Source organism: Siphateles boraxobius, unplaced genomic scaffold (genome assembly GCF_051911475.1).
Source record: "Siphateles boraxobius isolate OS27281-9 unplaced genomic scaffold, OSU_SipBor_1 198, whole genome shotgun sequence".
Taxonomy (NCBI): Eukaryota; Metazoa; Chordata; class Actinopteri; order Cypriniformes; family Leuciscidae; genus Siphateles; species Siphateles boraxobius.
Window position 1 is genome coordinate 378502 of NW_027508808.1, and position 18686 is coordinate 397187.

The 18686-nt window shown below is 37.8% G+C and overlaps 1 protein-coding gene across 2 annotated transcripts in view; it reads right to left on the reverse strand.

Annotated features, from left to right (window-relative positions):
* ltbp4 (latent transforming growth factor beta binding protein 4) overlaps nt 1-18686 on the reverse strand; it is a 90919-nt gene that overhangs the window by 54938 nt on the left and 17295 nt on the right. For both annotated transcript variants that reach the window (XM_077235544.1, XM_077235543.1), the window contains exon 5: nt 11587-11778. In XM_077235544.1, coding sequence (XP_077091659.1) covers nt 11587-11778 — 192 coding nt within the window. The remainder of the gene's footprint in view (nt 1-11586; nt 11779-18686) is intronic.

Genomic DNA, 18686 nt, shown 5'->3' on the forward strand with positions numbered 1-18686 from the left:
ATTATTATTTTCCAACCCTTCCACTCAATAAAGTCATAACAAACAGTTTTTACGTCTAAGCAATCCCTGATAAAATCAAAGCCTGCACTACATATTTTTTATTATTATAGATACAGCGATGTTCTGTGACCACATTGAAAATCTGGGATACAAAATCTAATTTAATCCTGAAAAAAGTAAAACAAATGGCGTAAAATAGAGTATTGCATTTAAAAACAAAACTTTTTCACTAGCAGTCTCAGACTTTCGGATCCTATCATAATGTCAGATTATTCATATAAAAATTATTATCTTATTTAAAGTTGACATGAAATTTAGTTTTGTAATCCACATCATTTAATTCCATAAGAGCAGAATTTATTTCTGCTGATAAAAATCGTATCTAATACACCAGACACAGAAGTGGTGCAGCCGCCATGAAACAAGTTTAACAAGTACGTAAAGTACTTTCCTTTATTTCTTAACTAAAATAATGCATGAAAAACAACACACTGTTTGGAACTTTTAGCAGGAATGAAGCGTACTGAGAATATGACAAACAATATATTATCTTTATTCGTTTAGAGTAAACACACACAAACAGAAAGGAGACAGTTGAGATCTGCCGTCGTTGGCTGACCCATTTCCCCCAGCTGTCCGGGACAAGAGTGTGTTTATGTGTGTGTGTTGTGAGAAATCTGTGCAGTTTAGTTTTGGGACTTTGGGATGCTGAGGTCGACCAATTATATTCAGTTAGATGGGATTGACCTTTTGTTTCTTACACACACACACACGCACGCACGCACGCACGCACGCACGCACGCACGCACGCACGCACGCACGCACGCACGCACACACACACACACACACACACACACACACACACACACACACTCGCTGCTGTACGTATGGCACATTACTTTAAAACCCTTTGGTGGTCGTATTATATTATTGCTAGAAAACAGCTAAACATCAAATGATAATTCAAACATGATTGCCATACATTTACAAATAAGTATGCAAATCATAAATGAGAGGTGGACCCTAAGACACTATGTCAACATCTGCCATTGATTATAGCAAAGTAAAACGCTTAATGAACTTCAAAAGGCTTTTGGAATGGACACAATCACTGGACTGGACTTCACAGAAAATGGAATGGATTGACTTTTTTCCAAACTGTTTGAATCCCTGCGGAAAAACACTTCACTTCATCCTTTGGTGAAGAGCATTTGAGCACCTACTCCGATCTCTCTGGCATAAATGAGCTGTTGCTCTGTTACTTTAGGCCGGTAAAGCCACAAAAAAAAAAAAAAAAAAAAATTCTAAAACATCAGAATGATATGCGGTTTAAAGGATGTTTCTTGGAGGATCTAGACCAGTGAATTGTTTATACATTTAAGTCCAACAGCACTTCTAAGTTTCCAGCTCTGTATCAGATTAAATCCATCACAGAATGTGTTATTTGTCACATGTTGTCGGCACATTAAGCATAATCAAATTTCTCATTAAACAGATTGCTCCTAATAAAGGTTAATTAACAATCAAAGAACTAATGAGTGAAATACTGTGCATGACCGTGATGAGAAAGAAGTGTGCTTTATCATATTGAATATGCACTTGTACTTCAAAATTCTTGTAATCTTAAGAATCCTCCTTCAGGGAACGGGGGTTACAATAGTAACCTAGATGTTTCATAACACACTTAAGAACACATTAAAAAAGTGCACTTTGTAATAATGTCAAATTTAACATTTTACATTAAAAGTGCATTTTAAATTATGTTTTAATAATATTTTATGGTGCATTAAAGAAGTATTTTGACCATATATTTTAGCCATATTTCAAATACAATAAAAGTAAATATGAAATTGCATATGAAGACGTACTGAAGTCCTACTTAAGTGGGTCAAAAAGGACTCTTAAATTCAACTAATTGCATTTGTAAGACTGGAAAACTGGAAGATAGCGCAACTCTCTGAGAGAACAAAGCAAATTAAAGGTACAATATGCCGGATTTTTTCGCCACCAGGGGTCGCTAACCTTTTACAATAACAAAGGCGTATATTGATGATGTATATTCCACATTAAGCTGAATTATGGATCTTGTCGTCAAGCTGATGGATCTTTTATAGATGAGTGAATACATTGATGTTTTTAACATGACTGTGGTGTGAAGCAGGGCGCGATTGCTAGACGTATACCAGCGCCACACACAACACGAGTCCCGCGGATATAAAGGAATAAGGACATTTCATTCTACCGAACTACACGCAAGTGCTGAATTAATACTCACACAGGTCAGTTTATTAGACGAATCAAACTTGAGGTAACCTAGCGCTGTTTCACTTGCTCTAACAGTTACACTATCACACTAAACGGCATTTGAGTGTGTTGAATGTTGTTAGTTAGGTTGTGTGTTGGCTGTATGAGACTAAGTACGTTAAGCTAGATCAACATTAGAATAACATACAGATCATATTCTAACATTTCATCATGTTGAACTAAATAACATTGATTAGTTTTATGTACATTTGCTCACCTGTCTAATATGCAAGTTAGTCGCAGACGTGGAGCTCTCGGCATCTCGAAAGATGCTGATCTTCGTTTTAGTCCTGTTTTTGTCTCAAAGTCTGCTTGCCATGGTCCATAATGTTTGAAAAAACAACAACAGCGTGAGCGTCCTGCTAGGCGTAACGGGCATAACCCAGTTGTCCACGTCTGTTGCTATGGTTACTATGGCAGTACGAGCGCAAACCTGGCGGAAACCGAGGGTAACGCGGATATGACGTCATTGACTGACGACTCCTCACCCCTGCTCACACGTCCCGTGTCCTTGGTTAAAATCGCAATTTTCTCACGATTTACAAATAGTTGGAAATATTTGAGATATTGTAAGCAATCAACTAAACAAAATATATAACATTGGCCTAGTGGTTTTTGGATATTTTACTGTAAAAAATTCTTACATATTGTACCTTTAACATTTGAATTTCTGTCTTGTGCAAGTCTCGCCTAAGCAATCCTAATCTACATCTTTTCCCTTGTCAAGATGAAATAACGAGTAAATAAATATGAGAAAATGTATTTCATTTAATCAAATTACTTTGCCACACGGAAAGACAGTAACGCGCAGAGACCTTCACCCGCTGACCGGAAAACCTTCTTTAGGCCGATCGAGCCGGGCCTTACACATTTAATATAAATTTATATATATATATATATATATATATATATATATATAGTATAATATATATGATCATTAACAAATTATCTAAAAGCAGATTAAATTTGTGTCTTATGCACAAACACACAAGATAATTATGGAGATGATCTCATGAGCTACATATTAAATACATATTAAGCTGTATTGTAACACAGACCACTATAGATGGAAATGAGAAAGCGAGGGGTGTGTGAGATTGGCCGTTGTTTAGAGATGATGGGGCACAGGTGTGTGTGTTTGCAGAGGAATGAGCTGTGGTGTGTTTTAAACCAGGATGATCTTCAGCTCATCCGCCTAAACACAACACACTGGCACTTCATTACATTAAAGCTGGACATCTCTAGTACCTTCTCATTTTCTAGCTTCCCACCTTCATTTCTGGACCACAGATATTCTGTTGCTTTGAAAATAATGAGGGTTCGGATAAATATTGGCTACGTCCAGATAACAGGAAGAAATATCTACACTTTCAGTGAGGAGGGAAATATGTAAATAAAATTATTTTGAAATGAAGAAAGGCCAGGAATACACAGCTTGACTGAAACAACAAGATGATGAAACTCTTGACAGGACATGAATGGAAGAAAAATCCATTTTCATTGGAGACGGTCCAAGCTCTCATTTGCACTTCAAAGAGAATCTGCAATCTTCAGCTTAACTGAAGACAGGAGATCCTGCTAGTCATGGGTGGATCAGTTTAAGGGTTGTGTTTACAACTAGAAAGTCTCAAATTAGACATATTAATGCTTTTATAAATAAATGAGTTTGGAATAAGAGTCTCAAGAGAGGATTGTATCAACACATATACACACATGAACTTCAAAGCTGACTGCATTAACACTCGAGTCAAAGACAGAAGTATTTTGAGGTACATTAAAGACACATGATGCTGTGTTCTGGACTGGACTGGAGAAAGCTGCAAATCAATTCATTTCATGCAGAAAGTTTGTCACCATATGAAACATGCTGACGAAGGGATTCACTGACCAATGAGAATATATACTGAGGCTATATATACTGCCATTGTATAAAGACTCTCTTGCACTGTGTGAGACAAACAATACACATTATTAAGACAACATTTTATTGACAGAATTACAGGCTTTTATATAAAGGTGAATCAAATTATAGCCATATTTTCTGCGAAATATATATACCTAAGAGAAAGCGGGACAGACATTTTCACCTTAAAAAATAATTACTTTAAAGTCCCGCTGTGGTTAAAAACAAAATTTTAATGTTGTTTATATGTCTGTGTGGTCTGTTAATATGCTTTAAAACAAACCATGTGTAAATTCACACCAATGATGAGTATTTTCTTTGCAAAGACAGTCTCAAAAACACGGTTTGAAATCACTGGTGTTTGTGACATCACAAACTACCTTGTAACCAATCAGATCAACGTGTGATCGTCAACGAGAGGATCTCTGAGCTGTGTGAGTGAGTGGAGGCGGGGCTCATTTGCATATTCATAGAACCGCATATACTAAATGAGGCAAGGGTGTCGAGCTACATTCAAGATATTTTAAGGCATGAAGAAATGTTTTTAAATGTTTAAATATGTCATTTTGGTGATCAAAGACGAGTTTAAGGGATACAAGTATTGACTATGGGGGGGGGGTGCTTTAAACTAATGTTTAACAATTATTTTACAGATTTTAGCAGTTTTGGAAAGCTACTATTTATTGAAAATAATTCTATGGAAAAGCGCTGCACAAATAAAAGTGAATTAAATTGAAAATGTCAATTGTTTCTCTTAGGTATATATATGTATATATTATTAGTTTATTATTAGTATATATATCAATGTTAAAAACAGATGCACTGCTTCATATTTTTGTGGAAACAGTGAAACATTTGTTCAGGATTCTTTGATGAATAGACATTTCAAAAGAACTGCATTTTTTTCTAATGTGTTTATAAAAGTATTAATTTCTTTAAAAAAATCTATTACTATCATCCTATTATAACTATGCATCATAGTAAAAACTAATGTAATAATGATCTGAAAAACAGGATAAATTAAAGGCAGTACAAAAATATTAAATATCATACATTTTCCAAAGACCCGATAGAAATCACCCCCCCCCCCCCCCACCCACACACACACACATAAACACACACTTTAAAAAAAAAAATATTTAAACCTGGTTTTGTGATTACATGCCTTTGTGGAGTCCTGCAAAAGTCATGACAAAAGCATATAAAGCTATACACCAGGGTTCAAACGTTTGCTGTACAGAATTACGAATCTCTCTGTAATCCATTAACACACATGCCTATACTTCACCTAATGTCAAAGCGTGATTGCATGGAAGAATTTTTCCATATCGTGACAACTAGGCCGACACATGAACCGAAAGCTGAATCTTTCATGAAACATCCACACATATGCACAATAACACAAACGTACACACACATGTTGTGAACGCCCCTGATAGTCTCTGGCTCTCTGCCATCGTCCAGATGTTTCAGGGCCTGAGGTCCACTGCTGGTAAAATAATGAACCCTCAGAGATATGGCACACATATATGTGCGGAGCTAGAAGAAATAGCTGCTTGATTTTTCCTCCGTTTCACCCTTTCTCCTCTGATTTCAGCTAAAGCGGATGAAGGATTGCATGCTTCTATTTGGCACCACGTGTTCGCCTCTCTGTTCATCCAAAACCCACAGCCTGCTATTGGAGGAGACTTACAACCAGCCCTACAGACACGTGCCTCAGATCGCTCACAGATGCTGAGTGCATCTGTATTCATCCATACATTTACTCATCTTCATTCTAAAACCCAGCATCCAGACAAAAAATAAATAAATACATATTTAAGAGCCAGATGACTTCTTAGTTACTAATTTACGGTTGAGAGTTGTTCAGAAGTGCTTCAGTTCATTGAGCTTCTCACTTGTGTTGCGATGGAGGTATATTTTAATATATAGACTATGACTAGTTTTTTTCCAAGATGTAAGTGCCTATATTATGGTATTTTAAAGGTTCCCTACACATCTTTTCTCACAGTGTCTGAAACTGTTCGATCAAGGATTCAGTCTCTCTAAACTCCGCCTCTCTGAGAGTTGCTCTGCTCTGATTGGTCAAATGGCCCAGTCTACTGCGATTGGTCAGAAACCAAATGCTCATTATCATATCTGAATCTCAGCTCTTGACACACAGTGATATGAACAGTAACGATGGCGTGGGTTTTACCGTATCAATCTCATCAAAGTGGATTTGCTTTGTCAGCAGAAAACAGCGTCTTCTCGACACGAACAACACAAACTCTTCCAGTCTCAGATACACTACAGTGTTTGAGGGCGGAGCTAAAAGACGCTGTTCAGCCAATCAAGACCACAGGCTGGCATTATGCAAATTTTTTAAATTGTTACACTGTAACAGGAAGTGAGACTGGAATTACCGATGACTCGTTTCAAGCAGTTCAGAATCACTTCTTTCTTTTGGGAGACAAAAACCTTTAGCAGACCTTTTAAATTCACAAACAGCTTTATTACAGCTGAGCTTCAGAGCAACTTAACTACATCAGAAAAGACACACATATGAGCTGATTATGTGATGCAAACATCAAAATGTATGTGTTTACAAATCATGCACTATGGTTAAAGTATGTTGAGGTCATAACATAGTATTGTGCAAGGACATAAGTGGTTAATATGTCCATGTAATCATAATTTGAATTAAAGTAGTTGGTGTTTTACTGCCTCTAGTGTTCATTTCAGCTACACTGAATGTAAAGTGTTTTTAGAGTTGTTTTAGAGAAAAATGTAGGTACATGTATGTTTTTCCAATGAGCCTATGTTGGGATTTTCAATTATTGTGTGTGTGTGTGTGTGTGTGTGTGTGTGTGAGTGTGTGTGTGTGTGTGTGTGTGACCATATTAGTCACAGTCTTGAGCTCTGAAATCTCTAACACATGACATCAATTAGGTGAATATGAAATGCTTCCAGGCCAAAGGAAGCAAAATCCAGAAGAAACACGACTAACAATCCCACATGGATCCACAGAAAGTGACTAGGAGCAACAGAATAGTGGAGACAAATGTGTCTAATCAGAATCTAATCCACTGAGATGAATGCATATTTATATAAATAGTTATATAAAGAGCTCTGAATAATTTTTTTCAGCTCCCCCACAGCGGTCAAACTTTCACTATGCGTTTACAACCACTACTGAGAACGATTCGAATCATTCTCACTGTCATAATTCAGCTGTCAAATGACTCAAAGAGCAAAATTACAACCAGCGCTCTGGCCTGGTGCCTGTGCCAGACTGACCGTGAAGTCACTGAAAAAGACATAACCTCCACAATCCATTCGCTCAACTAAAAAGAGGCTTTGACAGCATGGGCGGAGGTTTCGAAGACTGATAAATGAGTTGCGTATTTCTCAGAACTTGAAGCCAACGCCATTCCTTCGATGCCACAAACACGGCATGCGTGTTTATGCCCGTTTATCGCCAAACAGCTTGAGCTGGACGCTGGAGAATGCGTATAAATCATCTCCAGCTTTTATGTAAGAAGCGTGTTTACCAGACTAAAACACAAATGTATAACATTTATCAGAGGAAGCTTTGCTGTGTGATAAGTTCATAATGAGTTTCTCTTGATGGAGATCACAGGCAGTGCTTGTATAAATAGGTCACAATGTTACTGGATTGTTGGAGCTGATTTTCTCTTGGACACAGAGCAAGAGTCGAATAGGAAACAGGTCCCGGGTGGAAACTAAAGTCAAGAGGAGTGTACAAGCCTTACATAAACGTACCATGGTACAGTGACTCAGAATACGAGCTGGGATTCACCACATACGTTTGTCTTGCCTTGCGCTCAGACTGCACTAGAAAATCCAAGGCTGGTTTAGGATGGTTAGAGATAGTTTGGTTCCGGTCTTGCTTATGAACCAGCATAATAACATCTTATTTTTGTATATGACATGTCAATGAATAATTATGTCATGGTATTTACATTGCACTCCAGAACAATGTACAATGTACTTACATTTTTAAGTACTTAAAAATACCATAGCATTGCCAAGATTTGTTGTTGTTGTTGTTGTAGTTGTTAATGAATTTAGATTTGAAAGATTACTCCTTGCAAAATATCAAGACAATACCATGAAAATACCATGGAATATTTGCACATTTGCGTGGATATTTGGACACTAGCATGAAAATGTTTCGGTAATACCAAAGTATTTTTTTTTTTTTTACTTTAAAATACCATGGTATATCAACATGTGATCATTACTATGGTATAGATCAGAAATAGACATTGAACATTAAAAAAATGTCCAAAGCAAACTCCACATGAAAAATGCTTATTTTTGTTATGTAATGAACCTTTGTGAATTTGAAAATAAAATAAAATATGACTAATTTTCATATTTGATTAGTGACCTCGAACTAGTGGAAAATCTTGAATAGTTTTATGAACAATTTAAATTTGATTTTGCACCCCAGATTTTCAATGAGATCACAGACTTTTGGATCCCACTGTAACACATACATATGAGAACAGAGAAAAATAAACAGAGAGAAACAGAGAAACAGAGAGAAACAGAGAAACAGAGAGACAGAGAGAAACAGAGAAATAGAGAGAAACAGAGAAACAGAGAGACAGAGAGAAACAGAGAAAAAGAGAGAAACAGAGAAATAGAGAGAAACCGAGAAACAGAGAGAAACAGAGAGAAACAGAGAGAAACAAAGAGAAACAGAGAAACAGAGAGAAACAGAGAGAGACAGAGAAACAGAGAGAAACAGAGAGAGACAGAGAGAAACAGAGAAACAGAGAGAGACAGAGAGAAACAGAGAGAGACAGAGAAACAGAGAGAAACAGAGAGACACAGAGAGAGAAACAGAGAGAAACGGAGAGAAACAGAGAGAGACAGAGAGAGACAGAGAAACAAAGAGAAACAGAGCGAGACAGAGAGAGACAGATAAACAGAGAGAGAAACAGAGAGAGACAGAGAAACAGAGAGAAACAGAGGGAGAAACAGAGAGAAACAGAGAGAAACAGAGAGAAACAGTGAGAGACAGAGAAACAGAGAGAGACAGAGAGAAACGGAGAGAAACAGAGAGAGACAGAGAGAAACAGAGAGAGACAGAGAGAAACGGAGAGAAACAGAGAGAGACAGAGAGAGACAGAGAAACAGAGAGAGACAGAGTAACAGAGAGAAACAGAGAGAGACAGATAAACAGAGAGAGACAGAGAAACAGAGAAACAGAGAGAAACAGAGCGAGACAGAGAGAGACAGAGAAACAGAGAGAGAAACAGAGAGAGACAGAGAAACAGAGAGAGACAGAGAAACAGAGAGAAACAGAGAGAGAGAGAGAGAAACAGAGAGAAACAGAGAGAGACAGAGTGAGACAGAGAAACAGAGAGAAACAGAGAGAGACAGAGAGAAACAGAGAAACAGAGAGAAACAGAAAGAGACAGAGCGAAACAGAGAAACAGAGAGAAACAGAGAGAAACAGAAAGAGACAGAGAAACAGAGAGAGACAGAGAGAGACAGAGAGAGACAGAGAGACAGAGAGAAACAGAGAGAAACAGAGAGAAACAGAGAGAGACAGAGAAACAGAGAGAAACAGAGAAACAGAGAGAAAGAGACAGAGAAACAGAGAGAAACAGAGAGAAACAGAGAGAGACAGAGAGAGACAGAGAGAAACTGAGAGAGACAGAGAAACAGAGAGAAACAGAGAGAAACTGAGAGAGACAGAGAGAAACAGAAAGAGACAGAGAAACAGAGATAGACAGAGAGAGACAGAGAGAGACAGAGAGAGACAGAGAGAAACTGAGAGAGACAGAGAAACAGAGAGAAACAGAGAGAAACAGAGAGAGACAGAGAAACAGAGAGAAACAGAGAAACAGAGAGAAACAGAGAAACAGAGAGAAACAGAGAAAAACAGAGAAACAGAGAGAAACAGAGAGAGAAACAGAGAGAAACAGAGAGACACAGAGAGAGAAACAGAGAGAAACAGAGAGAGAAACAGAGAGATACAGAGAGAGAAACAGAGAGAAACAGAGAGAGACAGAGAGAGACAGAGAGAAACAGGGAGACACAGAGAGAGAAACAGAGAGAAACAGAGAGACACAGAGAGAGAAACAGAGAGAAACAGAGAGAGAAACAGAGAGATACAGAGAGAGAAACAGAGAGAAACAGAGAGACACAGAGAGAGAAACAGAGAGAGAGAGAAACAGAGAGAAACAGAGAGACACAGAGAGAGAAACAGAGAGAAACAGAGAGAGAAACAGAGAGATACAGAGAGATACAGAGAGAAACAGAGAGAGACAGAGAGAGACAGAGAAACAGAGAGAGAAACAGAGAGAAACAGAGAGAAACAGAGAAACAGAGAGAAACAGAGAGAGATACAGAGAGAGACAGAGAGAGACACAGAGAGAGAAACAGAGAGAGAAACAGAGAGATACAGAGAGATACAGAGAGAAACAGAGAGATACAGAGAGATACAGAGAGAAACAGAGAGAAACAGAGAGAGACAGAGAAACAGAGAGAGAAACAGAGAGAAACAGAGAGATACAGAGAGAAACAGAGAGAGACAGAGAGACAGAGAGAAACAGAGAGAAACAGCCTCTCGGTCCAGACGCTCGGGTCATGCTCTCCATCTCTCAGTGAGAATGAAAGTGTCTGACCGTGAGGAGCGAGGGATGAGCTCCCGAAGAGCAGCAGACACAACAGATGCCTCCACACAACACACACCGCTCGTAAATACTTTCAGAAGGATGTCTTACACACCTGCAGGTCTGTGCATGTACATTTGGGTTGTGTGTGTGTGTGTGTGTGTGTATGTGTTCCTGGTATTCCCTACATTATGGAGACCAAATGTCCCCGCAAGAATAGTAATACCAGTCAATCTTGACCTCTTGGGGACCATTTATTTTGGTCCCCATGAGGATGAAGCTTATTGTTTTATTAATTTATAATATATTTATATATATATATATATATATATATATATATATATATATATATATATATATACACACACACAATTAAAGTAATTATTATTATTATTATTATTATTAAAAAAATTGATATATTTAATATATAAATAATAATTTTATAAATAAAATAATATTTATATTTATATTATTATAAATTTAGCATGTAAGGGATCAAATCTCATACTATTTTAAAAGTCTTTTTTTTATAAAGTCTCTATTTTATTCAAATGTTTTTTTGGGTTTTTTTTATATTTCAAGAAAAATATGTCGTAGATATGGATTTGAAGCCTTTCACACTAAACTGAAATTACACTGCTAGTCTAACACGTTTTTTTTTTTGTGTGTGTGTGTGGGTCTTTGTTTCCATATCTTCCAGGATGCCACTAGTGTGTGTGTGTGTGTGTGTGTGCATGTACTCACACACTCTGAATCCGGACCCAGGCGTCTGTCCCCCCTGCTCGCTGTTGTAGATGGTGGTGATGTTCCCGCGCTCACAGTAGTTGGTGCAGCGTCCCTGTGTGCAGCGCAGCCGGCAGATGGTGGGGGTGAAGAGCACTTTAATCCGCTCGGGACCGCCGTGTGCGAACGAGGATGAAGAACGCTGAGCGACGGCTAGACAGAGACACAGAGCCAAGCCAGAGAACAGCAGAAGAGTCAGTCTGTGAGGATGCATGGCGAATCCTGTTCACATCACGCACACATGACACAGGACGAGTCTTTTCTTGGATTGTCCCAGCAAATATCCCCACTAGATATCGGGTCTGCCAAACACACCTGTGTGTGTGTGTGTGAGTGTGTGTGTGTGTGTGTGTGTGTGTGTGTGTGGATGTGTTCAGAAAGCCGATTGATTAAGGGGTTGAGAGCTGTCCTGATGTTTGAAGGTGCTGTTGCAAGCAAACTCTCGAGTCCATCTAGCTCTCGCTCTGCTCTGCGCTCACACACACACACACACACTGACAGGCTTCCCAATGCTCAGAACTTTCTCTGTCATATGAGCAGGAGAGACCAGAGTGGGCGGCGAAAGAGAGAAAACTAGTGGGGGAGAGAGAGAGAGAGAGAGAGAGAGAGAGAGAGACTTTGAGTCTCTGGCTTTGGACACGGGAGTGAGGTCAGCGCCGTTTAATGTGTGTGTGTGTGTGTGTGTGTGTGTGTGTGTGTGTACCGGGGGCTTGTAGATGAAGGGAGGGGTGTATTTTTCTTTCACTCTGCATTTTCAACACTGTCATTTGGCAAGCTTTAACTGTTCCCCTGCAGTGTGCTCTGGACATTGAGGAATAGTTCAGCGAGAATGAATCATTTATTCACCTTCTTGACTTTCCTTCAATGTGGAACACAAAAGGAGCCATTTTGAAGAATGCTCACGCTGCTCTTTTACAGAAATTGAATGCCGATCAGTGTTATTTTAGTATCATCCATAGTTTTTATTCATATTTTGAATTAGGTTTTATTTTTATACTTTACCTTTTCATTATAATTTTAGTTAATGTTTTAGTTATTTCGTTGCATATTTAGTCATTTTTAGAAGTTGTATTTTTTTTACAGTATATATTTTATATTCATTTTTATTTCAGTTAACGTTTATTGTATTTAAAGCAAAAAAAATCTTTTTTTGTTTCTATAGTTTTAATTTCAGTAAAAATCCTGAAGTGAACAAAATGACACCATAAAGTATCATATATGATGTCCATAGAGCTTTACTGTATATCCCAAGACATCTGAAGTCATACGATAGATACTTTGAAACAATTATCACTCAGAAATGATGACATTTTTGACAATTTTCACATACAATTACAAAGAAACACCATTGAATTAAACATGAAAGACTTTCTTTTTTTTTCACTTGGTCTTGTAAAATCGTGATATATGAGGTAGCCTCATTTAAAAGTCATGAAAATTAATACATCTTTTATAATAATATGCAGTTTTATAGTATTGGCAATCTCTAAAATATTTAATCAGGGAGACAATTCGAGTTAAAAATAAAAAATATTGGTAAAACTTCACCTCAGCTTCACATCCGCCTTCCGCCATGGGCGTGAGCTGCGAATGGGTCCCGTCATCAACTAGGCTTTATCGTTATTATCGCGGGAAGACTAATTCTTATCGTGAGGAAAAACTTTACCGGTATATCGCAAACGATAATATATCGGCCATCCCTAAAATGATGGTTATTTTCTTTTCATGTAAACTTTTCATTTAAAACTGAGGATAAACCTAATCTTAAACAGGCTTTTGACCAAATACGTATCTGGAACCACAAAGTCAACAACTCTTCAAAGCAAAGAACAAACAGTCTCATAAAAGATGATGCTACAGTCTTCACAGATGATATTTTTGTTGTCAAAATCTGGTGTGAATAAAATCTTAGTTGTTTCTCCTAGACAGTCATGAGAGAGCAAATTAACATAGTGCAGAAGGATCCTCGATCTCAGTTCTTTATTTAGGCCCTAGTATTCTCTCAAACTTTGCTCAGATTTGCCAAGACTTCAATTCTACCATCAAACGTGGTATGAAATCTCAATATCAATTCTCACCACCATCTTCTAGGATGAAATCATGCTGTCAAAATTAATTTCTAACTATCGACTAATTCAATTTCTCCCGAGGAAAATTTAGAAGAAACATCTAAAACAAGTTTATACTTAAAGAGGACTTATTATGCTTTTTTGCATCTGTCTTTAGTGTGTAGTGTTGCTGTTTGAGCATTAAAAGCTCTGGACAGTCCCTCGAGCAGGAGTTATTCTCTATAACGAACACGTCACAATATTCCTAATTTAAATAATTCATACGCAGAATAAAGGGGCGGGGCCTGGTTGAGTTAGTTAGTAGTGTGTTAAACTGGTGGTTATGGTAAGGGGAGGGACATTTCCCAAACACACTTGAAGCGCTCGACCAATCACAACACACTGATCCAGCCGACCAATCACAGCACAGTGTGCTATTCAGAAGGAGGGGCTTCATAGAGACAAGAAGTAAACAGAGCGTTACTGACAGACTGAGAAGAGACGAGCTGCAAGAATGGAGAATATGAGGAAAATAACATTAAAGCATGGAAACCTGTTCTATAGACCCCAAAAACAAATCAAAAAACTTTGTAAGAGCAACATCAGAACAGTAAGGTTTTCCTCTAGGAAGAACCAAACAGTGGGTTAAATGGGCAGGAATGAGGTGAAATTGACTGTAACTCAGCTTGACTCGACACACTTTCAGAATCCAGAACAAATGGGTCTGTTTTCTGTGCGGAGCCTCGGGGGAGACGAACACATTTCTCCCCACACCTGTATGCTCACTGCACTGACACATCGCAGCGCTGGGACGGGACATTACTAATGCTACCGTAGGGGGGATCTGACCCTGCACTCCTCTTTGGGTTGGTTACCCCACAACAATGCAAGTTAACTACCGTTTACATTGCATCAATGCTAGTCTCGACTGTTTCCTGAAACCATATTGTCACAAATTGGTCGTTCAACCACGTTGGTTAATGATGTCACGCAAGTGGTGGAGTAATAAGTTATTTTAATGAATCGGTTTGAGATCTAATTAATGCTAGATTTTTTTTTGCTCTAAATTACAGACATGGCATCTGAGGACTATTTCTAATTTTTCTAAATAATTTTGCGTTATTAAGCTCGTTCACACATGCACACTCTTCAAAAACGGTGCTTTAAATCTCTTGACAAACTAAAAGACATAAATTACATTTGTATGAATTTTAAATATAATATACAGATTGTACTGAATGTCAGTTTGCCTATTTTGCTCACAATAAGGATTTATTGAGTCCACATGTCATGCAACTTATAAACTCTTGCTTGTAACCACAGGTCGAGATCTGTCGTTCCAAACACACAACTTTGTGATGCTGTTTGCGAATGTTCGTTGGAACGATGGTTTCGGGAAACACCGACTCGTTGAACTTTGCTGATAACGAATGAACTTGCGACCATACAATGGGTTTGGGAAACACACCCCAGTACGGATGACCTATGGATCATTTTACCCAGACTGACCGCCTGCCGTATATATATATATCTTATAGGAAGTAAACAAAAGGCTACTGTCATTTTTCCCTTCTTGATCTACTTAAATATGACTCCATCAATCATTTGGGGGGAGCTGTTCAACTGTGTCATGATGTCAATGTTTTACATATTAATGAGGCAGTAAAACATGCTTTACTATAGCAACCAGTCTTGTTTCTCATGTTGTTTGGGAAATTAAGTTGAATTTGTAACCTTATTGTTGTAAATGATGTCATCATGTGGTACTGGATCAGAAACAGACACACACACTACAATAAACCTTTATGTATTATTACTTTGTTCAGGCAGGTTTTGCTCTGTCATCTGTTCTTTACTAAAATGTGTCCTGGTGCATTCCCATGAAACTTTGTGCTATGTACAAAAGCAGCAGTGTTGGGTAAGTTACTCTAAAAACAACTCTTTCTGTACAATGGCACAAAACAGGCCTCAAAATGATTAAACAAATATCTAGTGAAAGAAGGTGCTTGTCACGAACTGCTCTGAGACACAAATGTTGAGGATCCAAAAGCAGTATTTATTATTTAGGGTAATCCAACAAGGTAATCCAGATAACAGGCAAGGGGTCATACACAAACAAACAAACAAACAAACAAACAAACAAACAATAACAGATAAGGGCTGAGGCAAAGAGAGAAATCCGAGGGAACAGGCAGAGAATCCAGGGGACACGGGACGCGTGAGAAACAGGAAACACACTCAGACAACATACAAGACTTTGCAGGGAATGAATGAGTGCACATGGTTTAAACAGGCTGAGACTGACAAGATAATGAGACACAGGTGAATGTGATAATGGATGAAGAGTCCGGGCAGTGAGTTATGGGAGATGTAGTTTGTGAGGGAATGCTTATAGTCTGAAGTGGAGCCCTCTGGTGGCTCTCAAGGGCACTCCAGCTGATGACCGTTTCAGTGCTAGACCTTCATCAAATGTTAAACGTCAACTTCAGGATTCAAACTTACTATTATGAGTTATTTATTTTCTATTAATTTGCATTTCAACTCTGTTGACATCTAAACATAGTTTAAAACTCTTTTGTTTGTGCAGTTTTTCTAAAACTTAACATTAAATAAACGTAAAATATATAAAGGCATAATCTTTGCATTTATTTATTTATGTGTTCAATTTTAGTTTTTAGTCTTCTATATTTAGATATGCACAACAGCATGTAATTTTATCTTTGTCCGTTTATCTGTTATTGGCCATAGCATGAATAATTATCTGTTCTATCATTTACATAACTATATATTTTTTTACTCATTCATTATATAATTCCTTAGCAAGAGTTTCATATAATTTTACTATCAGTCCATTCCTAACTTTAAGAGAGAGATATTACTTGGTCATGCTAGGCTTACCTCATGCTAGATAATAGTTTATCTGATCTATCAAAAAATTCTCATAACAAACAAAGCAATGCTTGATTGAAAGCACTGAAGTGTACAATATTCATGTACTCCTGCTCTTTATTTAAAGGCCCATGACTGGTATTAAGAGAGACCCATTATGCCCCTTTACAAAGTCTTGATTTTGGGCTCTGCTAGAACAAGTTTTCATGCTTGAATGGTCAATAAACACATTATTTTCCCCATATTCTCCATTGTTGCAGCTCCTCTCTTCCCAGTCTGTCAGTAACGCTCTGTTTAGTTCCTGTCTCTATGAAGCCCCTCCTTCTGAGAAGCACACTGTGCTCTGATTGGTCAGCTGGAGCAGTGTGTTGTGATTGGTCGAGCGCTTCGAGTGTGTTTGGAAAATGTCCCGCCCCTTACCATAACCACCAGTTTAACACACTACTAACTAACTCAACCAGGCCCGCCCCTTTATTCTGCGTATGAATTGTTCATGTGCAGCTTAACTCTGATATTGTCATTTGGTTTGTGCCACAATTATGGCCTCTGAATCTACAATTGAAATCTCCAGAAGAACAGGTCACATTAGTGCACAGACACAAGTAAAAAAATACAGCATTAATCATAAGCTTACCAAAAATCCACTATCAACAATCTCTCACACAAGCATTCATATTTGGAAAAACAAACTGGACAAAATCTTGATGAAGCGCTTAAGGGTCAAACTATTGTGTAACACTCCTGACGCCCACAACTTATTCAACTCCATTCTGCTCTAATCTAATTGACTCGTGACACTAAATATTTATAAAGTGTGCCATTTCACTCATCATCACAAAAATAAGTCATTAAAGAAAAGTAGTTCCCTCATCCGCTGGAATGCCGAGCTTCTGTCACTCCCTCTCTACATTACAAACTCTCTCAGCGTGGAAACTTGGATTCGGCCTTTACGGCCGGCATTGAATCTTGGATTTCAAGAGATCTGGCATTTGGCAGCGACTCTTGCCTTTTCCATGTGAGACGACTTCCCTCATTCCTCAATCAAGTTTTTTCCACTGCGACAGGCAATAAGCGTTGACAATATGTGGCCGGAGAAGGTGTATTACTAGCGATTTGAGTTAACGTGCTGTTGGAAGCAGAGAACAGGGAAGCCCTGAGGTTATGGTAGTCCAGGGGTGTTTACATGCTGGATCTGGATTTAAAGGCCCTGACTGGTGTTAGGAAGAGCCTTTTGGGGATATTTGTGGGCTACAGAACACACTTCATTACATAAAACCACACTCAGCTACAGATAAACTGTAAAGACAAGCTCAGGAACCCCAAATAACCACAGCTCAGATATTCTTCAGCTGTAACTTCTTCATAACAGTGGTATTTTAGTGTCTTTCTAGTCTTAGATGTTATGGAATTAGAATTTCATTTTCATTTTAGTCAAAGTTTTAGTCACTTTGTTTAATAAATTTTATAAATGTGTGTAAAACTTATAATATATCGACATGATACATAGTTAAAGTTTTGGTAACTTTGTTGTGTTTTTGTCATTTTTATAATTTTTTATTAAATGTGTATATTACAGTTATTAAGTATTAACACGAAAACCTAATAAAAATATATATAGACATTTTTTTTTTTAAACTAAGCTTAGTAATTTTAGTACATCAACTTAATCTAAAAAAAATGAGAAATGTTCCCTTGGTAACTAACTTAAATAAAATAAGTTTTAGATTTTGTTTACATTTTATTTTATTTTATTTCAGTTAATGTTTATTTTATTTTAAGTCATAAAAAATATAGCTTAGTTAATGATAATAACCCTACTTAATAACATTATGATCGATTTGAAGTGAATTCTATGAATTGCTGGCGCAGACTAAGGAATTTCTGTAACATGCCATTTAAAGTTTCATCTCCACAGAGCTTTACTTATCAGCTACAGCTTCATATTCAAGGGCTTAAAGACTATAAATCTAGAGATAAGCAACATTAGACGTCTGTATGTCTGTGTTTGAGTCAGTGAGAAAGAGGTCAGCCTCCCCAAACTCCCCATCCGCTGCCACCGAGGGCCCGTCCAGTGTGTTATGAGGTCATGGAGACACAGGGGTTCCCATTAGCAAAACAGCACAT